The 27,442-nt window shown below is 44.1% G+C and overlaps 1 protein-coding gene across 1 annotated transcript in view; it reads right to left on the bottom strand.

The window, feature by feature from the left end:
* The window catches only part of ehbp1 (EH domain binding protein 1), a 59,869-nt gene that overhangs the window by 21,120 nt on the left and 11,307 nt on the right, over window positions 1-27,442 (bottom strand). The window contains exons 3-5 of the mRNA XM_071516041.1: window positions 23,974-24,112; window positions 23,235-23,335; window positions 19,515-19,638 (exon numbers count right to left, since the gene is read on the bottom strand). Coding sequence (XP_071372142.1) covers window positions 19,515-19,638; window positions 23,235-23,335; window positions 23,974-24,112 — 364 coding nt within the window. The remainder of the gene's footprint in view (window positions 1-19,514; window positions 19,639-23,234; window positions 23,336-23,973; window positions 24,113-27,442) is intronic.

Here is a 27,442-nt window from a genome sequence, read left to right as displayed (position 1 = left end):
GCATCCACAATTAACACCTGTCTTTGGCAGATAACTCAACGAGGGTCACCTGCCACACTGGTCACACACATTTTGAAACGATAACATTTGAAAGTCTTTGGTCTTTGCCTGTTCTCAAACTTTGTCCTTTCTGGCCACCGTAAACTCTCTCTGACCGTGAGCCAATCAAATCCAAGCAAAGCTATGGCTTTGTATCAAACACGCTGTTGATTGGCTGCCTTTTACGCTACTCATCTAAACCGTTTATCTGTTGCCTGGATGTTTAACTAGCCTAATGTTAGTTGAAACTTAACATTATGCCCATCTGGCGACACATAGCAGGATGAAGATGAAGACAAAAACCATCCATTGCATGTGAGTAATCAATTTTTACTTACACAGTACCTGAGTCTGCAAATAAAATAGCTTTGAAAATGGGCAGGGTGACACATTTCAATGGAAAATGCATATTAATTAATTTGGCCAGTGAATACGATTCTTGGCAGGAGAGCCAAAAAGTTAATTTTGGACACTGAGAGTAATACTTTTGGCTCTAAACTATTTTCTTAGTTTAGAGCCAAAAAGTTAATTTCGGACTCTGAGGCTAATAATAATAATGATTCGTACTCCCAATATCTTGCAAAAACAATCGGAATAACCATTTCCATTTTAGCCGTAATCATGCGGCCCTGATCATGAGCAGTGCTTAACGTCAGATGAAGTCGGGACAGTAGAAAGCGGGTTTGCCAAAGTCTTTTGAATGAGCAGGACAGTCTACACACACTGCTACCAGCCTGACCACAATCTGTTGTGTCACTGTTTGAACGTGTGTGTTCACAGACCGTGTTGAACGCAGAGGATGAGTTTGCCCTCCTAATACATTTCCTCCTCTCATCCCTCTCTCAAACACACACACTCTGTCGCTCTCCCCCACTAACCGTCCTAGGTATACAGACACACACACACACACACACACACACCCTTGGGCAAACATGTTTGACCCCAGAGCTAACAGTCGACCAACCTCCACACACCTCTAATTCCTCCACCTCAGAGAGGAGGGGGGGAGGGGGGGGGGCAGCTCTGGCAAACAGTTCACATAATGGACTGACTCTAGAGATGAAATGTTCATATTAGGGGCTTCACCTTGTACACACACACACACGCACACACACACACACACACACACACACATACTCTCTCTTGCTTGTGCAGAGAGGGAAAGAGTGTGAATGTGTGTGTGAATGTCTCTCTCTCTCTCTCTCTCTGAATTTAACCTGTGTGCATGACTTGAACTTGTGCATTTGATTCATTAATTAACAATTAATCACAGGAGGGAAAAATGGGGTCAGACGAGACCAAAACAAACCCAAATCTCATTCCTGGTAGATTTTTCTGTTTGTCTCGCTGCACCAGCCAAGCCGTGACAATCACACAAACACACTCCTCCTCAACCCCCACCCCACCTCCCCCCTTCGTCTTCTCCCCCTCCTCCTCCTCCTCCCCCCACTCCATCAAATTGTGTTTTTGCTGCAAATCAATAAACATTATCAGAGAGTGGCAGACTATGGGCTGGTGGAGGCAGCCTGTGTCTGTTAAAGCCCAGACCGCCCTGTCTCTATCACAGCCTGGGTGAGAAGGCCAGGAGGGAACAGAAACACACACACACACACACACACACACACACACACACACTATGGACAGGTAGGCAGAGAGACAGAGAGGTAGATAGACTCACGTAAACGCACACAAACACAAAAATACACACTGCAGCAATGGATGGATACACATAAGAATGCATTGGCACAGATGGACACACAAATACATAGAGCCACACCTATGCACACACACACACACACACACACACACATAATGATCAAACGGCAAGCCTTTGATGCATGGTACAGCCCCACAAAGAGCGATTCCTTACATCCATACATAAAACAGAGCACCAGACAGTAGAAGACAATTGAACTGAGTGGACTGGAAAAAAGAAAAAGGCACTAAGGCGTTTAACAATAATCCTAACAAAACAGGCTGTTCGGACCACGCCAATCCACGTCAATTAAAAGAAAATCACAGCGTCTATGAAGCCAGCAGCGACTTTAAACACTCCCTAACCCATTAGGCCGCCGTATCACCACTCTATGCTTGTCAGCTCCCTTTAGCTTTAGCGTCGAAAATCCCCGCTCTCTCCAACGCTCTTCAAGAACCATTTAAATGAGCTCTAAATAAGATGATTTTCAACCTGTCCCCACTTAGCTTGGGGCTGGAAAAGGAAAATCAGGGGGCCTGCCATACCCCATTTTCTCAATTACCTTTCTCATTATTGTCACCCGCGTTCATTACTACTATTATCATCCTCCCTTTCTGTTGCACCCCCCACTTTAGGCTAGCTTAGGCCGCCGTGGCTGTCGTGTTGGATGGAGGGAGGGAGGGGAGGGAGAGCGGCAGAATCGAGAGCTTTTTGCGAGGCCGGAACACTTCAGGTAATTAATATAGCAAGAGGGGGCAGATGAGAGGAGACGGAGAACATGTGTGTGTGTACGTGTGTGTGTGTTTTCGCGGAAACGCCTGATTGGGGAGCTCACCTGCCGATACCCCCTAAAAGGTATTTCATTAGCGAGCCTTTTACCATACAAGCAGAGGAACAAAGCCTCGGCCGGCCCTGTCTCCACTCCAACTCGACGGGGCCCTCCAGGACGCCTGTAGCTGTGTGTGGGAAGAGTAAAGGAGAGTGGAGGAGAGGCGAGGAGAGGCTATCCCCGTTCATAATCTCATGACAAAAGGCAAAAAGGCATCATCCTATTAACGGCGTGATCTTCACCGGCTAATGCTAGCTCCTTTCCACGGGGGGCTCTCTTTTATTATTAAGGTGAGTGGGTGATAGGGAGCAGTAAGGGGGGGGGGGTTCGCTATTAGCCCAGGGACGAGAGGAGGTGCAGAGAGGGGAGAGGAGAGACCCCATGCTCGGGTCCCGCTTGGTGCTTCTTTCTTTTCTTCAGCAGGAGCCCCCTCTGCCTGGTGCTCCGGACCTTTGGAGGCCGGCTCCCATTAGGCTTCAGTGATACCATACGAAGTGGGAGAGGTTCATCAAATAAACGCCTCGACGCCAACGGTGATACTCGCAGGGAAAACACCCTCGACTCTCTCCCTGTCAATACTCATTTCAAGCAGATTCACCTTACGCTTCCTTTGAAATCAATGAAAAGCTGCTCCGCTGCCCGCGTTGTGTTCAGGCCCTGGCTCAAAAATCACAGAGGTTCAATTGTCGATGGCTGATGTGCGCTTTCATCATCATATAGTGTATTGAAATAATGAGCAATTATGTTGATACTGGTTGTTTTCTGGTGTATTGACGCTTAAAAATCATAAAATGAATGGCAATCCACACGATATGATGCTCAGTTAAAAAAGATCTGAACATTTTCAAAGTGACAAACTCCAAAAAGCTAGTAATTGTCTGGCAGCAGTTTGTGGCTGTAGTCTAGTTTGTTTCAGATCAGCTTTTGTTTCCATTTGTGCACATTGTGAAAAAAATATCACAACTACAGTTACGCATATTGATGAATATAGTGAAGATGCTTTTCCCGTCTACTCATCTTTCAAAATGTGATCTGTGGAGCTAGAACAACATGTTGACAGCGACGCAATGCAACAGCGCATATTAAGCAAAATTTTAGGGTTAGAAGTGACTGGACGTTTCATCGTTTCCATCTCTTCAACCCCTTCCACCGCTCTTCTGCCTCCCTAGTGCAACTGGCTGTGTTTTTAATGACTTTTGAATAAAATAAGAATGAGAAAGGAAAAGGACAAAGCAAGAGAATAGTGTGTTAATGCATGTATTGGAAGAGCGAAAAGACAGAGACTTGAAGAGTTAAAGAGGGAGGAGTCCGGGGAATATTCTCTAAAGTTTTACATTAAACTGAGAATCCACTGCTCTAAAGTTGCATTGCTAAAACAGTCAGCTGTGTGAGAGAGGGAGAGAGAGAGAGAGAGAGAGAGAGAGAGAGAGAAACTGAGTGAGAGATTAGTCTGTTTTTCTGTTTGAGTGTTTTGTCTCCTGGTCAGTGGGGGAGCTTGCCTCTAGCCTCAGGTTACGCAGGGGAATTGTGGGAAAAAAAGAGAAGCCTGAGCTGTGTTTGTGAATGACTGTGATGCCAGGCTCGACATTAAGACACGCTGAGAGGTGGAGCTCATATCCACAGCTCCCATATCCTCCTCGACTCGCTCTAATTAGTTCTCCTCTTGTAAAAAAAAAAAAAAAAAATCCCTTCTACCCCTCACCCTAACTCTTATTTTTACTTTTTTTTCCCTACTTCTGTCTTATATGATCACTCTAGAGTCACAGAAATATTGCTGTGACCCTTGACCTTACAACTGATTGCTTGTATTTGATCTGGGAGTTGGTGATGCTGGTGATCTAGGAATTGAAGCTTATTCTACTGTTGCACTCATTGTTAATCTATCAGCTAAATTCCTAAAATGTGAAATGTAAATCATACCAATACCAATATTAGTACTATGTACGCTTCCTATGCAGTTTTGGTCATTTAAAAAAACAACTGAAACTGAAAAAAGAGTAAACACGGATGTGATCAGGAATACCGAAGAGCAAGAAAAAGGCAGAGCAAAGTCAAATGTCCAAACATGACTTTCTGACAAACCTGAAAAATCCCATCCATGAGAAAGGTCAAGCACGTCTTTTCTTTATGTTCCTAATCAATAAACAAACAAATACAGAAAGGCAAGGAGTCTCTTTGCTTTTCCAAGATGTTTAAAATGAAATACTAACACCAACTAAAACTATTAAAAAATACACAATACTACACTACACTGTTCTATACTATAGCAATAACACCCAAGAAGTTAATAATAAGTAATTATAGGTATGATAGCGATGCAACAGGTATGAGGCACAGCCGAGCATCAATGCAGCAACACTGAGGTTCCCAGAATCACAGTGAAAAACTTTATTATGGCGTTTACACAACAGTTACCAATGCGTGCATACTGAGTGAAAGTTTTTCTCCAAAGAAGAATAAAAAGAATAAAACCAAGAATAAGAATAAAAACAGGAGAAAACAAGAGAGACTGCATGGTTACCACTAAAGTTAACATAGCAACCAATAAATCTCAGCTAGCATTGCTTTATGGGAATTATGGACATGGTTTGACCAGATTGCTTTGCTGATATGTTACTATACTACATTAAACTACACTACATTAATCTATACTGTACTATGCTAGACTGCAGGGGGGCAGTCTCTTTCTCTCTTTCTCTATCTTTTTAAAAGCAATAAAGACATACAAGATCTCTCTGTTTGTTTCTGGATGAAGTTAAAGCTGTGTGTGTGTGTGTGTGTGTGTGTGTGTGTGTGTGTACAGGTTTATCAGGGTGACCCCGGTGCTCGGTGATGAGACAGTCCAAATGTCAACAGCTCAGCTCATCGCTCGGACTGGCTCTGCTGACCTGCTACAGCCTGCAACTATACCCACTGTTCCCACACACACACAAATTCACTATTTACATGAATTTCAAATATTCCAGAGGTTCAGCCTGCTTTAAGGATATGGACGGATACAAGAAGCATCCTTTCTGCCACACGGTTATGTATAAATGCAAACACCACACACAAACATACACATACACACACACACACACACTCTCACCTGCACCAAAGTCAGAAATTAACTACCTAATTTAGTGTGATAGGGAGAACTTTGAAGGACCTTGCTGGAGTATGTCAGGAGTACAGATACTCAAGAGATGCACTCCTTCCTACTCCCTCGCCTTACTCCCCCCCCTCCCCCCACCTCCCCCTCATCTCCTCTCATCATCACCGTCCTCCATTCTCCTCTGTAGCCCAGTAAAAAGCCTGTGATGACCTGGGTGTGTAGCTTATTAACCTCTCCATCAGTTCTTATCAGCCAATGAATAGCCCAGTCATCTGCCCCTCCTCCTGAATCTAAAGGCGAAAAATTTCTCCTCAAGTCAAGGCTATAATTCAATCCACACGCAAATCATTTAAGGTGCACACACACACACACACACACACACACACACACACACACACACAGGGAAGGGGATCAGTGGTAACATTTTGTCAGCTTGGTGCTGGTAGGCCTCCAAGATTGGCGTGGACCAGATGTTACTGAATATATCAACAATTGGAGGCAACAACAGAGGGGGTGTATGCAATGTGTGTGTGTGTGTGTGTGTGTGTGTGTGTTCGTGTGCATGTGCCTGCCTGCATGCATGGGTGTGTGTGTGTGTGTGCGTGGGTGCGTGTGTGTGAGGGCCAGAATAAATTAATGGCTGATTTCTCCCCTTGCTTTGATGGCATTAAGAGCCCTCTTCTTCTCAATGTGCCGCGTTAAATGCTTTTCTCTCCTTCTCTCTCTCTCCCTCCGTCTCTCCCTTCTTTTTTGACAAGCAGGGCCACCCAGCAGAGAGCAACTGATGCAAAACGCCAGAGTAATCCCCCCCCCCTCCACCCCCAACACCCCCCTTCCCTCTCTTTCCTTCTCTCCGCCGACCCCCCTCCCCCTCCCTGCTATCTTTAGTCTTTGACACAGTAGCCATTATCTGTGGGATTTAGTTAAACCAAACCTTCATGTATTTGTTAGGCCCCGGGTTCGTTTTCTCCCCTGACTGCTCTGCTTGAGTGTGGCCAGGCTAGCTGTAACATCCCCCCTCCTCCCCCAACACACACACACACACACACACACACACACACCCAAGCCTAGCCTCTGCCCCCACTGGCTGGAGATTTAAGAAGAAGGGGGCTACAATGCCATCTAGCTGGGCTCTGCTCAGGCCTTTGGTAAGCTAAGGCTAGCTCACACAAAAACAACTAGTACACTACTTAAAAACATACAATGTTGGCGTTTGTGGCGATTGTTTGTGACTGGATGGTTGCTGGTTTGAATCCCAGGACCAGCTGGTAAAATCTGGGTGAGGAAAATGAACATGAAATGACCTCCATGATCTTTTACCAGTCCTCCACAAATGTACTTGAATCAACAAAAGTTAATGATACTAAAATCTTAATTTTAGTTACAGAAAACTGTATTTCAAGATGAATAATATCAAAACAATTCAAGTCAGAGCTGTCATGGAAATCCAGCATGATGCATCTATCCTGACTTAGAGTAGCAATGGTCACTGCTGCCTAAAAAACAAATAGACACAATTTGTTGCTTGATTTTTCCTTGCACTGAAAGTGTAAGAATATGAAATCAAAAGGACCTCACTCCAAAAAAGCAGCAAGCACCCCTTCTAAAGCACAGCAAGCTTGAAGTAAAAAGTGAAAAGTAAGACGTGCCGCTTCTACAGCAGCTACATTTATACATGATGATCACAGAAAGAAAAAAGTACACAGTCTGTACTACAAAGAAAAAAAAATCAATGTTCAGCTTGACCCAAACATGCACAGCACAGATGTTTCAGCAGTGTTTTGGACTCACTGGTGAAACTCACAGATGCCTCTGCTCTGTAAGCCGGGGGGTTGGTGGGGCTAAGCTAAGGTTAAGCCAGGTAGTTTAGCCCCGAGTGTGTGTTTACACACACCGAGGTGTGAACCATTTGGGGGGCTTAGAGGAGGCGGAGTAACACGAGTTGATTTACTGCAAGAGTAAGCCTGAGTACCTGTTGAAGCTGCTAATTGACAGCTTAACACACACATCACTCTAAATCAGTAGGGATTCTGGTCCAGGCCAAGGAGTTAGGGTTACCAGTTTACCATGATGTAAGGGAATACACACTAAAAAAATGGTGGGTAAAAGTTATTTATTGAAGCCCCCCCAACCACACACACACACACACACACACACAGGTCAAGCCACTTGTATGGGGGTTATGTTCTACTTGTAAAGCAGAGAGGGGGAAAAAGGGATGGAGAGATGTATGAATGAAAAAAATGTGTTTGTGTATGGTGTGTGTGTGAATGTGTGTGTGTGAGAGAGAGAGAGAGAGAGAGAGAGAGAGAGAGAGAGAGAGAAAGAGAGAGAGAGAGAGAGAGAGAGAAAGAGAGAGAGAGCAGTGATAACCCCCAGTGGCGATTTCCCCCCTGCTCTGTTGACAGACAGCTCCAACCTGTTTAGCATAATTGGCTCCGCCCGCTCCATTAGCAAAGAGAAGGAGGAGGAGGAGGAGGAGAGGGAGGAGAGGGAGGAGGGTGGGGGGAAGCTTGACCCCCCCTGGGGTAGATGTTAGAACAAATTTGAGGGGTGTCATATTACACGCCTTGCGACAGGAGGCCGAGGGGAGGTGAACGATGAATTTGCTTAATGAATTAATCTGCGGACCGGTAATGGCTGTGCTAACAACATTAGTCATCCTCCTTACATCTCTGTGCTGCGGATTCAATGTTTTTTTTTTCCTTCTCCCTCCCTCAGTCATTCACTACATCCTCTCCTTCTTCATCCTTTTTCTCCCTCTCTGTCTCTCCTTCTCCTCGGAGGTTTGCTTTAGGGCAACCACCAGCCAGTCTCCTCCCTTTACAATATTAATCACTCATTATTGGCTATGCTGATTGTATTTTTTGCCTAAACCGCTCTGCCTTCTTCAGATCATGAGGACTACAGTGGAAATAAGTCTGGATTTGTTGCGATATCCTCCCTGGTTTTATTTATGCTTAATGTGCTTTAAAATTGTCAAATAAATCACCACACACACACACACACATACCTTTCAACCTGGAATAGCATTACATTACAACTGACACCAAAACCAAGCTTCTACTGCCACTCCAGGCTCGGCTCAGGCTTTGATTCAATACACAAATGCAAAATTGCTCTGTTTAAATAGATATTTAAATGGAAATGTATTGGGAAAGACAGCTGTTGGTATTTGTAGCCTGGAGTGCTCATTACAATGGGAAATGGGGAGGAGTGTGTGGGGGGGGGGGATGACAACGGTAGCATGGCGAGCAGCTGTGTTAGCAAGTGAATGGTGTAATTACTGGCCAAACCTCTGTCATTAACCTGCATTGTCGAGTGCCACCGCATCCGTTACCATAAGAAAGCCTTGATTAATTGACTGCAAGGTTGAAATTCAATTATGTCGTTGGGCTGCAGTTTGTTAACCAAATAATAATCAACCACATTGAGGAAAAAAACAAAAAAGATCCCCCGACTGAGGCTGAGCTGAACATATAAGAATGTTTTTTTTAAACTTAATGTCTCTGAAAGATGGAAGCAAGATAAAGTTTACATTGACACACAAACAAGAAAATAAGAGCAGAGGGGAAGCAAAACAACTGGATTAAAATGTCTGAAACCTTCAATTCAAACTCAACGTTAGATTAATTTATATGAAAGAAGGCGCCAAGCTACAAGACAAAAACAATACAATCAAACAAAAATGCAACTCAGTGTCTGGTTTATTTGGTTGTGTGTATCACTGCCTTGTGCAATGTGTGTATGTACACATGCAATGTGTTTGTGTATGTGCAACTTGTGCATATTCAGAGTATATGAATGTGTGAATATATGCAGTGTGTGTATATTCAGTGTTTGTGTACGTGAATGTGCAGTGTGAGTGTGTGTGTGTGTGTGTGCTGATGTGTTTGGCAGTGTGGTTTGTTGGACTGTGTGCTGCATGGGGTCTCAGGCAGAGAGGCGGCTGATGAAAGCATTGGCGGGATGCTCCAATAAAGAGCAGATTATCATAAGCGGCCATTGTCCACCTCCCAATTCTCCCAAACACCCCCCCCCCCTCCCTCCTCTGCTCTCACCCCCCCCCCCCCCTTCTCTCCCCTCTGAAAATGTTAATCGGCCCTATCAGTGGCGGGCCGAGGAAAGGAGGAGCGCCTGGCCCAGCGAGCACAACTTCAACTGTTTAGAGGACAAAATAACCAGAGCGAGAGAGAGAGAGAGAGAGAGAGAGAGAAAGAGAAGTGACCAACGATAATTCCCGCTCTAGTTTAAAAACAAATCTAACTTACATGTCTCTGGCCAGTGGCGGTTAGCTAAACCACTGTCTCCCCCTCTCACCTCTCCTCCCTCCATCCCTCCCTCCCTCCCTCCCATCCTCAACCCAAGCTTGCCCCTCCCACTCCAACCCCCCCCCCACCCTCCTCCCTCCCTCCCGTTGACTCCATCCACCCAGCTCGTTTTATCTGAAGATTCTCAGACAATGCCTAGAGGATCCCGTTCCCTAATCTTCCTAAAAATCCCCCTTTCATCCCCACTGTTAAAGAATGTATGAAAGCCCGACACCGAGCTGAAAAAAGAAAAGAAGAAGAAGAAGAAGAAGCAGTGCACATCTGGGAATGAGGGTGGTGTCAATGTGCTGCGTTGGGGGGGGGGGGGGGGGGGGGGGGAGAGAGAGATAGAAAGCGGAGGGGAGGCGGAAGCGCAGTATTGGTCGCTGCTGCAGAGTCCTTGCAAGTTGACTAATTAAATTGTTTTGCTGCTCAAACATTCAAATGGCCAAAGAGATTAAGGGCTGGGGGGGGTGTAGGGCTGGAGGGGTGGGGGTGGGGGGGTTAATCTGCGTTCTGACCCAACTGAACCTTGGAGTCACACACACACAAGCACACATTTTCACACAAAACAAAAAAAACTCCCAATCTTTTGTTTTGTCCCCTCAAAGGCAAGAAAAAGGCAATAGGTTTTAAAGGAGTGATCCCTAGATCTTCTTTTTCTTCCCCATAGGGAAGAACGGCGCATTTGCTCCTGGAGTGAATTCAAGATGACCACAAACACATTCCACTGGTCTAATACGAAATCATTCGATTGTGAATGAGTGCTCTTTTCGTAACCCTGACAACAACAACAAGAAAATTACCACAGGCTTCAAATGAGAACGCATCTTTTCCGGCTATGTCTATCTCGGTCGTCACGAGCTTAGCTGAAGAATTAGGCCTCTGATAATGGTTGAACAGAAGTCTCAATCTCTCTGCTCAACATTTTCAATCACGATTCACACGGAAGAGGAAGACGGACTGTTTTTTTGCTGAACGCCTTGAGCTTAGCCTGTGTTCATTTTCAAGTCTGCATTTATTGGAGGCTTCAGCCCACACTTTGAGTTAAAACGGTGCGCAAAGCTTTGCCGTTTCCCGATTCATTTTCAAAAGTGCACTGCAGAACAGAGCGGTTTCCAGAACAAAAAAAAAAAAAAAAAAAAAAAAACACAACAGGGAAAAGGAGGAGTGGTACAATGCGGCACCTGAAAAACAAAGTGAACACCGATTGCCGCCAACACCAAAACCTCTCTCCCTCTCTCCCTCCATCTTTCTGTCTGTGAACTGGGGAGGGTATTATAGTCTAAACACTTTTTCTTCTCTCAGTGCTGAAAGATTAGACTGGTTATCCCATTAAAGTTGGTAAAATGCCATTCTTGTGTCTTTAAGCTCTCGCATAGGAGGTCAAGATGAGTCTGCCTGCGCTTACAAGGCGGGCGCGGATGTAATCTGCCCAAAGTTACAATAATTAATGTTAAGCTTCTTCAGCAATACGTTTGTGAAAGAACTGGCCCTGATAATATACTTAAAGCTGCACTGGCTGTTTGTGTTGCCGCGACGAGACAAGGCAGGGCTTGATATGCATGTGTGTGTGTGTGTGTGCGTGCGCGTGTGTGTGTGTATCATCCCCAATGCCACTCACGTAGCCCAGCTTAAATCTTTAGTCAAACTATAAGCTGATGCTGCCACAATGCTGGCTTAGAACGACAGGCACGGGAAAGAGAGAGCGAGAGGCCGACTCACTTGACGCTGAAGAAATATAAACATGATATTAACACACACACACACACACACACACACACACACAGACGATGTTATATGTGCCCCATCAGCATCAGTGCTAGGACTTGAAGTAGAGAATCCTGGTGAGGGAAATATGAATCACATCACAAGCCCAGGAAATGTGTGTTTAAAAGGAGGATAGAAACATCCAAAGAAATTTGTCCATGGATTACAATTTCAAAACAATATTCCGAAGACACACACACACACACACACACACACACACACACACACACACACAAAGTGGGTATTATTTGGAACATAGCTGGAAAGATTGTTGGTGGGTTGCGGGCCAAACAAAATCTTCTGAACGAATGATACTGGACATGGATAATTTAGAAATCTAGCAAATAAATTAACAGCTTCCCAAGTCTTGTTTTATCAAAAATATGCCACATGATAACTAATCAGTAGTCTTAAAAACACTAATGGCAAGCATAATCTTAAAATAGAACACAAAATAATTTAGCACTCTCTGGAGCCATCTGCAAGACAACAGTGAAATCGGACGGATAAAATCTGGCCCGCGGGCCTTAGTTTGGGTGGATCTGCTTTAGAGCCACAGGTTGACGTTTTGAGCCCATCCACATTCTGTATCCTCCTAGCAGCCAGCAGCCCTTTGCAGTGTGAAGGCATGCTCCGCTCTGTCCCTCTCTCAGATACTGAGGGGGATAGGCTGCATGTGTAAAGTACATTAAGCTCTTGCTGGATCCCTCCTCGCGCCATTCTCCTCTCGCCGACTCCCAGACACAAAGGCAGATTAAAGGAGCGCGCGCCATAAAAACCCTGTGTCAATCTTATCGGCCTCGAGTGCAATTTTTAAACATATGTTAATCTGGGAGAGCTAAAACTCATTCTCTCCTCTCTCTGCTTGTTTATCTCTTATCAAACGCGCAGTAGGTGAGGGGCAGCTTTGCAGCGCGGCTAAGTGCCATTATTTGGATAATTGCGTCCATTGTTGCAGGTTATATAGCTATTTGAAACGGGAGGTGTGTGTAAATAGGTGCAGGGGCCAGGTAGGGGGTGGCAGAGGTATATTCAAAAAGGGGCCAGGGGATTTTCTGACAAGCCTACACAACACATTTGAATGCTCCTTCATATCTAAAGCTGAAATTTCAATCAGGAGTGTTTGATATATTTTTCTCTGGTACAATACCTTTAGAAAAATAACAATGCCGCGGTCAATAGCATTACCCGGAATTGTAGAAACACACTATGAATGGTACTAGCTTAATTCTATTGAAAACTAGCTTGGCAATACAATGTATACAAATGACGCCATCAATAGTTTCAGCCCTTTGATCAGTGTGACCCATTTTGTTTTTCTTAGAGCAATATACAAAAAGGGCTTTCTGCCATTTGAACAAAGGGTTTGATGAGAAAATAAGAATGACTCTCACAAGAAATGACAACAGCCATGTAATAATAATCTAGTAAATATAATTCCTATAATAATGATATTGATGTTTACATTTATTTAAAAAAAAAAAGTTTGTAATTATTCATCAATAACAATCCATATTGATATGACACAAATGCATAGGAAAAGTTTGGTTCCATAATGACATACACTGACACACTCTCTGACAAAATGATTGATAAAAAAATAAAAACAAATGACGGTGACTCAATTCCTTGGAAGACAAAATGATAACACTTTTGCATGACACTCACTTCACTTCAATCTAATTATTTTTGTTCCCAAAATGGATATACATCTTTTGGGGAAACGAACTCTTCATATTCGCCTCATATTATCAATAAAGTCCCATCTTATTACTATTCTGGCTGTAGCAGGAGGTGAACGTTCTCCTAACGTTGCATGTGTGAAGGACAGTGCTCCCAGCGGTGCAGGAATAACAAGTTCATTAGTCGAGGGGGGGCGCCGCAGGAATTCAAATTCCCCCCCGACCCGGGCCTGGCCTCTGATTGGCTGGCTGCGTCGGCATGGCGAGACTCATTAGAGCCCAGCAGTAATTAAGAGTTGTTAGAAAGTGAATTCTCCAACCGCAGATTAGAAAATTAAACTATTTACTGATTACATATTAATAGAAGACAACAATGGCGCTTGCCATAAGCTTGGAAGGCAACCAAGGAATAAATCTGTGTACTTAATTACCATAAACAATGGGGGCATAGAAATGGAGTTTTATGCACACTCCCTCCTGTAATGTGTCTGATATCAGAAGACACTTGACAATTCTTGTTCAATTATCTCTATTATTTAATGTGCTGTGAACTGCCTCTGAGTAAATAAATTAACCACCCCAATTACTTTGGATTCATCTGGGGAGGGCCGCGGCGTAATAGAAAATGCCGCAGAAAGCTGCATTGTGCCCAAACCAGGGGAGAGAGAAAGAGAGAGAGAAAGAGAGGGGGAGAGAGGGAGGAGAGAGAGGAGGAGAGGAGAGGGGAGGAAAAGGGGGATGAAAAGAGAAAGGAAAGAGAAGTAGAGATTTGGGGATAAAAGGAACGGAGCAAATAAAAAGTGATACAGGGAAGCAGAGAGGATGAGAGAGAAAGAGAGGCAGGAAAGAGATAGAGAGAGAGAGAGATCGACAAAGGAAAGCAAGAAAGAGAAAAGAAATTTGATTTGATTTGGGAAATGGAAAAGTAAATTATGAAAAATAAAACAACAAATCATGTATATTTGACCCCAGAGGAAAAGACAAGAAATTGTTGCTTACAACACTTATTTCCACTGTGGACCTCGATATACATGCATATCGCTGTCCTGTGAAAACCTTGTAACTCCAATCTTGGTGATTTTCATATTTGAACTTAAACTGAAGGATCACATGGTTCTCTATGGGTCGAGAAAATCCTGTGATCCCTTTCAAAACCCCACTGGACAAATTAAAAAATGCAGACCGGTCAATCTGACAACAAGGCTGTTTTTCTTTGTTCCTGAAAAGTTGACGTTTGGAAGATACAAGGTTATCATCAGACCGTGACGATATATAGACAGAGACAGAAAGACTTTAGATATATATATAGAAAGTGAATAAGAAAGAAAAGGAGGGGGGGGCTGACGAAGCAAAAGAATGTGATAGAAAAGAAGGGAATTTGGGGGTTGGAGGGCCGACAGAGCGCAGTGGATCTTCCCACGCTTTCTTGCTGGCGAAGCAGAGAGATGAACAATCAGTCATGGGTCAGCCGGTCTGTCTGTTCACATCTGCCCATCGGTCCTGCAGCTCTCTGCGCTGCCACAGCACCATGGCACCGCTGCACACTGAGCTCACCCAAACTTACCTTCAGGGACTTGAGTCATATGATTGTTACGCGCTGCTATCGGGCTACGCTGCACATCCACCCTGCTTACACAATCTGCTCTGTGTCTGTGCATATGACCTGTATATAGTTCTGTACGTATGCTACATGCACATTTCTGAATCAAAAGCTCAACTGTAAAGCTGTTATGATATGGGAAAAGTCAATGGAGCACATTTAGACATTCTGCAAACATGCTCTTGCACCGGACTCTTAAGTATTGGTGACATCTGTACATATGACAATCTGTCAATATATCAATAGCTCATCCTTGTGCAGATTTTAAACACTATTTGCATGAGAGAGACTCTTAAACTTCTACCCTAAGGTTCCGCATGCGGGACCATCAATACAAACATGTTTCACGGCCAAGCTTTGTTCAAACCCACAGAACTTTATTTTAAATTCTAGTCAAGACCCTAAGGTTTCCAAAGATACCAAATATGTCATGCTGAATTACAGCGGTCATGTGTATAAAATGGTGCACAAACATCTAGATTTTTTCCATTTGTTGTAATGGTGCAGCCATAAAAAAATGGCACCTTGGGTTTGAATATTTCACTCAATATAATCAGCTATAGCTTCAATAAAACGTTGGAATGAGCAGATACAGAATATGTGTGTGACATTGTCTTACAGTCTGGATATAACATTTTTTCTAACTCTGAAGCTACTTGAGAGGAAATTTAAGGGGAAACTCAGAGTGCAAGGGGTTTTAATATCGTTTTACTGTTTGATCTCCAACCTACAGTACACCTCTACTCTTTGCTGCTGCTGTAATGACCTAATTTCCCCTCAGGCTTCAATAAAGTTCATCATCTAATCTTATGCTCACATCACATCTGAACATAAGACGGATTTTGTTTCCTTCCAAACTAACCTCACCAGAGCAAGGCCGGCACGCAAAGCTTCTGCTGCTGCTGCTGGCCTAAGTCTGTACCTGTTTGGTATTTCATAAACACATGCTTTAGGTTGGATTCATAAGACTAAGAGTTGAGACTAAGTGCTGAGTCACACAGAGAACCTTTTTGAGGGTGGTGACAGACTAGAGGATAGAGAAGCTAGCTGGTAATGAAAGGGTTCGTGGTTCGAATCCCAGACTGGCTGAAGAAATTTGTGTGGCATTAAGAGAAGGTGTGAATAGATGTAACTGTGTGCTTGTGTGTGAGAAGCAGGGTGTCGCTGAGAGAGTCTTCGTGCTCAGTCAACTTCCCAAAAAAGTTCTATGTAGGCAGAAACTTCAGAGAGTACAACTCATGAGGTTGTCAAAAAGTCTTTACCGTAAAGCTTGGGGGTCCTGAAAGACAGGCCATTCCTGTTCCTATAAGCTGAAATACTTGTCTCATTTGACGACTGATGTAGTGTCAGCGCTTGAGTAGAGCCACTACAGCCGAGGAGGGGAAGGAGGGATTCTGCCCAAGGCTGCTGTTTCTTGAGTTTGGGGAGCACCTGTCCTTAAGCTTGGATTACTGGGAGTGTTGGAGCCAATATGGGTGTTTTAGTTTTGGGTTATTTTGGGTAGTGACACTCCGAACCAGTAGGGGCAGTCAATACAAATTAGTGGTGGTTCTCACAATCAGGTATGAGTTCACACAGGTGCGTGGAGTTGAGTGTGTTCTGGATGGCAGGAGAGACAACGGTTCTTACCGCTCACACAGATGCCTGTAAACTGTGTGCACTACTGTGGACGACAAGTTGGAAACTGCATCAAGAAAAGAAAAAAAAAAAAAATCAAGAAACTCAAGCTTGGTCAACGTTCATTATGTTCCAAGGTAATAAGGAGTGTGAATTGTGTGTAAAGATCAAATGGCTGTCCGTCCATTCACCACCGTGGCTAATTGGCGATAGGCTGTAATTGAACTTTAATCTGGTTGATTTTTAGCCAATTCGTCACTACAGGGAGACTGTATCAAAATGTTTTTGGCTTCTGCTCATCAAGGTTCAAAGAAAGTTTTGCAAAGTTTCCTGAACTGTAATTTTGCAAAGTCCCAAATTCAACCAGCCATTTGGACTACTTTAACATCCAACTAGATATTGAGGAAATAAAAGACCTCTGAACATTGGCTGGCTACCTGCCAAAGTGGCTGGTAGAGCAGATAAACTTCCCAGCTACAGAAGAAAATAAACAGCATTTGGCCGGTAGCTGGTGGTAATTTCTCACCCTGCTCACTAGTGATGTGTACATGCATCGGTCAGATGCGGCGGATCAATACGGGACGTTTTGCTTACAGCCAATCAGCCACAAGCTCAATCAGACCTTCTTGGTCCAGGGAAAAATATCTATCATCTATGACAGCCTATAGAAAGGTGACCTCAGTTACCGAGGTGATAAAGGTTACTATAGTGACCACCTGTCACTGGGCCGTCTCGCTCTGATGCCTCCAGACCTTGGCCTAAAGGCACAATCCATAACCTATTGGACGGGTCTCTGGGATAAGTGCTGCAAAATGAGATATGGCAACAGAAATGTAATTTCAGGAAGTGAGATGGTGCTCAACTTCACATGAGTCGGGAATCTGTTTTTCTCTCTCCCTGCGATGCAAGGGCAGTGTGATATATTATGAAAAGTACAAAGTACCAATTTGAGGCAGCAATGTTTTCATTTGTAATCAGACCTCAAATGATGATGGATGCCTTAGAACTGAGCATGGACACCCCCGTATTGACATGTTGGGACCTAGCACCTATTTCATTCTGCAGCCTCCACTGCTGTTGATCACTGTTTAATTGTAAGAACCACCAGCCAAATTTGAGACTTATAAAACCATAGGAGCTTCTGTGTTCGTGTTCGTGTTGAAGAGCAGAACATGAGAACAGAACAACCATAGTAGCCCTCAGACAGCCGAGGATGCTGGGTATTATATAAAAATCACCCAGTAGCCCGTGTGTTGACTCCTCCAAACCACATTTTCTCCATTTCATTCTCCACTGATGTTATAAGGGGGTGGAAAGGAACCGAGGTGAATTTCTGTCCGTGATATGCTTTTATTATTTTGTCCTCGCCTTCCCTGTTGTCCCCCTCTTCTTTTTCTAGTGAATCTTATTTTTCAGGAGGGGGGGTGGGGAGACACAGGTATATATATATTTATATAACTATATAGAGAGAAATCTTTTGGCTGAAGGTGTTTGGAAGTAAATAACCTGGCTTCTTGCAGGCTAGCGGCTGCTTTATCAGTAGGTGAAGAAGAAGAAGAAAAAAAAAAACAGCCCTTCAGATTGACACAATGGCATGCGCTCTGACAGGGGAAGAGGGCACAGAGGCAGGGAGGGAGGCGAAAAGGAGGAAAGCGAACACAACAAACAGAGGAGAGATAGTCTCGATATCAGGACCCAAATGGGATGGGGAAGGTGAGCGCAAATCCCACCGCCCCGGTTTCCTTTTTCTAAAAACCTCCCCTCCCATCCTCGCCTCTGTTGCTTTTGTAGGATTTTGGGAGCTAAATCCACCAAGTTACGCGTTGATATATCGGAGAGAGCATGAGAGCTGCTACTAAATTACTACAGCAAAAACCAACACTTTCATATTTATTTACGTTCGCAAACACCGACAATCTTCCCGAAACCATTTTTTCCCCCCCTAAAACACATTCTTGTGCGAGGAATAGGACGGTTTAGTATCACAAACGGGATGCTATTCTCCAATTTCAGTTAGGGACTTGACGGAGCCAAGGCCCCTCTTTTGGCTCGGCACACTGTCTCATGTCTTAACAAGGCTTTACCCCCGGCCAAATCTTAAATAAAAACCTTCCGAATCCGGCTGCGTACGCCAAAACAGATTGCACTTTGTATGCGCGCGTGTGTAAGCGCTTGTGTGTGTGTCTGTCGTGGATTTGTGAACTGTGTCAGTGCTCATGTTGTGTTGCCTCCGCGTTATTTTACATTTCTTTGCCTCTCCCGCTCTCCTCCCTTTAACTCACCCCCGTCTTTCCTTATACAGCATATCAATGAAGGCCAGATATGTACTAGGGGAAGGAGGGTGTGTGTGTGTGTGTGTGTGTGTGTGTGTGTGTAGCCGTGCATGGCTGAGCGCGCTGTTCAATAGTGTGGAGGCTGGCTGGCTGGCTGGGGCCGCGGCTGGCAAACGGCTGCAGCGGAGGCTTCGGCTGGGGCTCCGCTATCGCACCCAGTTATCGTTTCCCCCATGAAGGGCTCCCTTATCACCCCAGCCCAGAGAGGTCTCCCTTCTTCTCCCATCCCCGAGACACACTCCCTCCCTCCCCCCACACCCTCCCTCCCTCCTCCTCCTCCCTCCTCCTTCTCCTCCCTCACCCCTCCATCCCCTCCTTTCATATCCACCCAGCGCTCCGTCGCGCAACATTCAACCGAGAGGGAGGGAGAAGGGGAAGGGGGGGGGGCTTCAAAGATTCTTTCTCTCTCTCTCTCTCTCTCTCTCACACACACACACATAAATACACACATACACAAACTCCCTGAGTGTACATGCGTGTGTATGTGCGTGCGTACGCTCAATTTGCCAAAACAGTTTTTCCAGTGTAATTGGGCTTGGGGTACCTGTGTCCATGAGATAGCGCAGCCTCTTCTCCACGCGAGCCGCTCGGGCGTCTATGTGCCTCTGCTCGCTCTCCAGCGCAGACAACTCCCCAACCACATACTGACTGGTGTCTTTGAACGCCTTCTGTCAACCAGAGAGAGAGAGAGAGAGAGAGAGGGAGCGAGAGAGAGAGAGAGAGAGAGAGAGAGAGAGAGAGAGAGAGAGAGAGAGAGAAACGGGTTACGAGAGAAAAGGAAAAGTAGCGCGAGATAGCATGAAACAGAGGCAGAGAGAAAGGGATAGAGGGACGGGGGGGGGGGGGGAACAGAGAAATACAAAGAGATGGAAGGAAGTAAAAAAAAAAGGTGATGAAGGGAGAGGAGAAGAGGGAGGACGTGAACGAGAAAGAAGAAACGAGAAGAGAAAAAAACTAAAGTGGGAAGACGAGAGTAGAAATGGTTTCAAGATTCATGAATAGACGTGCCCACAAATCTTCCTCACATAAAACAAAATAAGAGAATTTCACCAGAAGAGAAAAAGAGTTTCATTTCACGGCCACAGATAATACATTAGCTAATAGCTAACTGTTGCTGCCTCTCGTTTCGTCTGAGCTTTGTCTGGCATTTTGGATTTCCTCTGCCACATTGTTAGCGATAGCAGCAGAAAACCTTTAAATAACTTAATTAGCAGTACTTTAATTCATCTTTATTCACATTATAACACATCAACACAGCACTTTGAACCTGAGTATATTGTCCAGTTAAATCTCACACTATTGACATCTACTGTTCGATCCACAATCAATACTAATATTCCGGTTGCTTCCAGACAATATTCATCACTCGCTGACCTTTGCCCTTTCATGTTTAGCAGCCACCTAAAAATTCTCCTACTCCTACCACTCCTACAGTGGAAATCCTACTGAGGTATTTTCAGCCAAGCAATCTGATTGGTCAAAGACGTGTTCCAACTGTTTTGATGATTCTCATAAATCAACTCCTGCTTTCTCCTGTTCTTTTTATTCTTGTGCATGTGCACTACTTTGGAGAAAACTTTTCAGCCAGTACACATGTATTAGTACCCGTTGTATGAAAGCCATAATACCCTTGAGGACATATTTTACTGTGATTATGGGTACTTTAATACTGCTGCAATTGCATCACCGTCATACCAATGATCACATTAAAGAGCAACCTCTCGGGTATTATTGCTATAATAAGACGCAGCAGGCTGCACCGAAAAAAGACCTTCATTGAATGAATTATGTGCTCTTTACTTGTGTGTGTGCTATATTATGCATACAGGTCTTTTCCTAGTGCCTCTCTGTACTCTTTCAATAACAACACAACATGTCCAAACATTGAAACAATGTAATTACAAATAATGGCAATCTACTAGGCCTGGCTTGGTTACATAACAGGTTTTCAGATGGCTTCCTTTTCTGCAGTTTACATGGAGAGGGGTAGAACAAAAATAGAGAAAATGTAGAGAGGCACCAGGCGGACGAGATGTAGAGATATAGCAAAAAAATGTTCATCTAACAAGTCATTTAGACTTGTGTTCAGTCTTTAATTTTTTTCATTTCGGTAAAAAAAACCCCATCTGTCAGTAGGGAGAAATTGTCAAGACAATTTTCTTGAACCAAGTGGAGCGACTGAAGTAATTCCAAGATATTTTCACTTTTTGTCCAATGCAATGGAAACAAGTGGAATCTTCTAACTGTTAATTTTGAGAAAATATATAATTTTCAGGCTGAATATAAGGCTAATCGCTTGATTAATATGGATATATTTTTTTGGCATTGTAGTCTTAACCCACCCAAAGGTTAAATGTCTCCATAGCCCCTTAAACTCAACCTGCACCCATAGACTCAGCTCTCCTTACTCCCACCCATACACACTCTGCCATTTCAGATAAGTCTTTCTTCCACCTTCCCATACACACACAAACGCCGACCACTCCATGACCACACTCACACTTAATACACACACACACACACACACACACACACACACCAATCACTCCATAACCATATGCACTTAATGCACATTCCATTTCTGACCCCTCTTCACCTCTGTCTCCTGGCTGCTTGCTATTCTCCAGAGAAGCTCCTCTGAGGGGGGAAAATGTTTATTCAAATTCACTACTGAGGATGCATCCGAAAAAATATCTCCATTTTATTGCTGATGCACTTCATTTTTCTTAATGGGAAGGAGAACTAGTGAGCAGGAGAGAGAGAGAGAGAAAGTTTTTTTTTTTTTCATTCCACCCAGGCCAGCACTTTTTCCTGTACTCTTTCCAACGCGTGTGTGTGTGTATCTGTGCACGTGTTTTTTTTGCAAGTGTGTGTGTGTGCGCCGATTCCCACCCGCCGCTCCACCCGCCTCCCTCCTCCTCCTCCTCCTCCCCCTCCTCCTCCTTGCGCGCTCTCGCTCTATCACCATATTTTTCCTTGGCAAATCAATTTTACACATGATCAGCCCACTCCCCTTGCCGCGCTCGGCCCAGCCGTAATTAAGAGGAGGGAAATTACCATATATATTATATTAATGCAAACATCATTCAGCAGGTAATTCTTGGCTGATCGGGATAATGGAAAGGTTGAACACCCATTAACCCTGGGGCCCAGGCACTGGGAGGAGGGTGTGTGTGTGTGTGTGTGTGTGTGTGGGATTGGGGTGCGGTGGGGTGCAGGGTGGAGGGTAGAGGAGGGCTGGTTGGGAAGAGAGATTCACCCCGTGGTCTCCAGTGGCACACACACACACACACACACACACACACACACACACACACGCTCATTGAAATAATAGCATTCTTATACACACACTTTTGTACGCACAAGTTCAAACACACGCTGGGGAAGAGTGTGTGTGTACACACACTTGGAGCACACACAGGCACACACTTTCTTGCAGACACACACACACACACATCTCTAAACGGCAGAGCTGCTGAGATCTACCATTGTAATAATTAAAATGGCAGTCTGTTAGATCAATACTCAGATCTCTCTGTGGAGAAGAGAGGACAGGAGAGGGAAAGGAAAGGTGGGGGGAGAGGAGGAGAGGAAGCAAGGAGAGGAGAGGATAGGAGAAGGAGGGAAATGAAAGCAGAGGGTGAGCAGAGAGAAGAGGAGGCTCCCTGATAGATTTATCTAAGACAAGACAGGAGAGAGGGAAAGACAGCTGACTAACAGAGAAGGGAAACGGCCAAGTAGAAGTGATTAGGGGATACTAACCCCCCCACCCCAACCCCCAGCCCCCCTTCACCTTACCCAGACTACCTCATTCTCTCCAAGGCTTGATCTGACCATCAGGCTTTTCTAGGCCCTTTCTATGAACTAGATTTTTTGGAGCCAAAAGAGTGTTGGCGGGTGTTTTTCTTAAAAAAAAAAAAGAATTAAAAAACCCATTCGAAACACATGGTGCCACCTCTGCTTTTCCTGTTAATTAGTGTAGGCGGGATAACAGGGAGGGTATGCCATGACAACTTCCGATACCATGAGAGGGAGTGATGTTTTGTAACTGTGTCCAATGTATTTATAATATGTAAAATGTATAAAACCAATGTTTGAGTTAAAGGCTGTAAGCGCCGTGCTCGATAAACACAGAAGCTTTGCCACGGAAAATTGTTTTTGTGAAAAAGAGAAACGAACCCAAGTAAACAACTCTCTGGATCCTTTCCTAGCCTGACAATCGTATCCACCATAATGATTCAAGAAGAACACGAATATGACAAACCTCCTCTTCAAACGGCCTGCGAATGTCGGCATCGGTCGGCGATCCCCTCTCCTCCCCGGCCCTCCTCAGATCCTCAGGAATAGACCTCTGTCTCTTCACCTCTGGAGAGATGGATGAAGAGGATGGAGATAGAGGGGAAAAGGAGGAGAAGGTGAGAGAGGTTAGCAACAATACAATCTCCTCTGACATTCTTGTAACGGCACGGTGAGATACATGCTGCAGTTGAGAAATGGCTATTCAGATCTGATGAAATTCCATTTTCCCATGACTTCTCTCTGATACCTTTTCAAATTTCCATGACCAAATTTTGTTGAAACTGAATTAAAAAAGTAACCACCAACTACACTAACTTTAAGCATTAGTTTATTTTTCATAATAATAAACAGTCAACAGCTAACAATGCTTTCCTCCAAAAGGGAGCCAGCCATAGCTTTTTGTTGACATTTGGCAGTATTAAAAAAAATAAAAACATCATTAACTTCACAAATGAAATTTCATGCCTTTTCAAAACTTTTCTAAATTGTATTATTTTTCATAACTTTGCCAGGTCTGGGAAATACCACTTTAAAATTCCATGACTTCTCCAGGTTTTCCAGGTGTGAATGTGTGTAACTTTCTGTATGTGAAGCAGGTGTTAAAAAGAGCGTACATGTTCAGCAAATCCTCCCTGGGTAAATAAAGGTTTAAACAGTGGTGTTTGTGTGTGTGAGGAGTGTGTGTGTGTTTTATTGTCCCCCACCTGGTCTGGTCTCCACATACTGGCTGAAGGACTTGAGCTGTGTTTTCCTGACAGCGGAGTCCTTGTTGAAGACTACCGGGCTGCGCAGCCTCTCTGTCGCTCTGCGCAGACGCTCTGCTCGCAGCTCCTCAGCGTTATTCTGTCAAACACACAAAAACATACAATCATATGAGAACACAGAAGAAAATGTGCTTTCCTACTGGACTACAAGTATTACTCTGCACTTTTTGTGTGTCTTTTGCAGATAGCGTCAGTCACATTGGACACCAAGTATCATTCTGTCCATCAACAATGGCTTTGACCCTTAGACTCCTTACTGCTGGTTGCTTGTCATTTTATTGATCTAAGAATTGAAGCTTATTCTATTGCATGCAATGGATAGGAGAGTCAGCTAAATATGAGAAAAAGTAGATATGCTCAGTCTAAGCTAATCACAACACCTTCAAATCACACATTATGACAAAAATAATTATTCTAACTGCAAAGAAAGGAAGGAAATACAAGTATAGCATGAATGTTTCAGCCCTCCTGTCACACTCATAGACAATAGATAATGAAATATCAATAGATGAACACACATGAATCATGAAGTCTCCCAAATGTTCAACTCCACACAACAAACAATGGCAGTTGCTAAAGTTAACAGTTACCACACACACACACACACACACACACACACAAAGACAGAGTTGTTGGGTTTAGCTTCAAATTATTGACTTTCAAAAACAATGTCAGCAATTAGTCTGCTGCCCCTCTCCACATCTTGTCTATTAGTCTGTCAGCCTCTACCAGCCACTTAGATCTGGTCCCAGGCATTTATTAGGCAGCCGCTCCAGGATTTCACAGTTGTTCTGTGATTATTGTGACCAAAAATCACACACACACACACACACATTTGCGTGCATGCACACACGCACACACACCCAGACAGCCCTGAGACAAATTCAATAGAAGTTGATATGTTTGCTCCTCCATCGTCTCTTGCTTGTTTGTTAGAACACCCCTCCAAACACACACTCATACACACACGCATGTGTACGCGCACACACACACACACACACACACACACACACACACACTCTCATTCTCTCCCTCACTCATGAGAGAGACAAAAAAGAGGCAATTAACTTGACTTTCAACAAAACCCCGAGCCAGAAAATATATTCAGATTATGCAAAACGCAAAAAAAGCACTATTGTTTTCAAAGTGAACACGTGTTAAAAAGCTACACGCTCGCTTCTCCCGCTATCAAAAACGGCATGCAGAAATGCTTTATTACCGGGCCTCCAAATATGCCAAGCCGAGTGGAAAAGAAACCGACTCGGGTTGAGATTGACGTTGTGGCAACGTTAATAAGACGGCGAAACGTGTAATAAAGTCGACAATTAGGGCAAACATGTTCCACTGCTTGAGACGGAGGGAGATAGTCAAGCAGGGTGTGCAGAGCAAAGGCCCGCTAATAGAGACAGGGTGGGTGGGAACACACACACACACACACACAAACACACACACACAAACACACACACACACAGTAAAAGGGGAGTTGTTGGTTTAGCTTCAGATTATTGACTTTCAAAAACAATGTCAGCAATTAGTCTGTTGTCCCACTCTATCTCGTTTATTAGTCTGTCAGCCTCTACCAGCCACTTAAATCTCAAGTCAAATCAAGTCAAATTTATTTATGAAGTGCTTTTAACAAAAATGGGTTCGCTGCATAATGCTTTAGTCAACAAAGGACATAAATACAATGTGTGTGTGTGTGTGTGTGTGTGTGTGTGTGGATTTGGCAGCATTGGGGCAACACCAGGTCAGAGTAAAACTGATTGCAGGGAAGGAAAGGGAGGGAAATACTGGCTGGTAAACATCTGCTCTCAGTCCATTGGATCTAAAGATTTTTACGTTCTTGCAAAGCCAAATGTCTCTCTATCTTCCACTGAAAATTGACAATCACAAATATGTGTTGTTCCGTCTCTATTTAAGGTTTGGGTCAATTAAAGCCAAAGCTGCACTAGGCAACTTCAAACTTTGGCGGCCCCAAGTGACAGTGAGAGAAAACTGTTTGAATCTTTGAAGAACGTTATTACCCAGAAATCATGCAACACGACGTCAGTAGACTGAGACCTATTACTTTGGACAAAAAGGGTGAATCTCAATTAGGGGGGATGGGATCCTGATTTAGGCTCATAAGACTGGTGTATTTTCATGTAAGAATTTTGCCTAAGGTTGGGGTTAAGGTGAGGGTTCGGTTTAAAATCAGCATCCAAGTAAAAATACCATGATAAGCTCCATCATTACCACTTTTTTTGGGGCATTTTCACCTTTATTAGACTGTTCTAAGTCGAGAGAGACAGGGAGAATGAGTGGGGTGACATGCGACAAAGGTCCTGGGCTGGATTCGAAACCAAGATGTTGCGTCTACATGGTACGCGCCTTAGGCCACTGAACCACCAGGACCCCCCCCCCAGCTTACCACTTAACAGAGGTTAACAATTTTTAAGTTCTTCATTGTTTACTACCACCAAAACACATGATTTTGAAAAAACTTGTCAAACAATCTGGAATGTGGTCTGTGTAGCTCACATGGGCCGAGCATCACACCAACAGCATCAGGGTTGGGGGTTTGACTCCCACTACAGCCAGCCATACTAAAAACATTAGTACTCATGGTAATATAGGATGCTGTGGATGGGGGTCCACCAAATGGAAGATATCATGAATATTTATATGTTTGTTTGCAGGAGAAGTGCAACAACTGCTGATAATTGGACGTCAAAGGATTTATTGGCTTAATGTTGCCGTCCTTGTCATATTTTCACGAGATGAGAAGGATTTTATTTTTTTTTTAAGCGTGGCGACTGGTCAAAATTGCAAACCCTTGCAATATCTACAGTGAAGTGTTGATTTAGCAAAAGAGCAAATCCCTGGGGAGACTGATTAGGACACTGAGCCCGTCTAACCAATTATTTAACTTATAGTTTAACTGTTGTGAATCTGACTTGTTCACTGGTCTACAACCAGAGGTTAAAACACAGCAGCTTCAAAGTTTAGATGCTGCCACAATACTGCCAGTACTCACACACACACACACACACACACACTCCCGAATATGACAATGTCCAAAAACAACACCTCCCCTGGACTTCCAGCACCTCCTTAAAAACAAACCATACAATCTGTGGTATTATCACTCCCAGAGGAGTAGGGGTGCACACACACAAAATTCACCATCCTGTTTTAACCGTCCCTAAGGATCAGCTGCGCTAGCCACATATAAACAAGATCACACACACACACACACACACACACACACACACACAAAACACCTGCCCTCTTGGCTACCCCTCCGTCTCCCTTTTACGCTCTGGGACAAGCAGATATTGGGGTGTCCCCTCCCTCCCTCCCTCTCTCCCTCCCTCCTTCCTCTCTTTCTTTCTTTCACTCTCCCTCTTTATCTCTTATCACTGCTATC

Source organism: Centroberyx affinis, unplaced genomic scaffold (genome assembly GCF_046629955.1).
Source record: "Centroberyx affinis isolate AG114_WGS23_722 - 3 ecotype Tasmania unplaced genomic scaffold, CSIRO-AGI_Caff_v1 ptg000391l_1, whole genome shotgun sequence".
Taxonomy (NCBI): domain Eukaryota; kingdom Metazoa; phylum Chordata; class Actinopteri; order Beryciformes; family Berycidae; genus Centroberyx; species Centroberyx affinis.
This window is presented reverse-complemented; position numbering and strand designations above follow the sequence as displayed.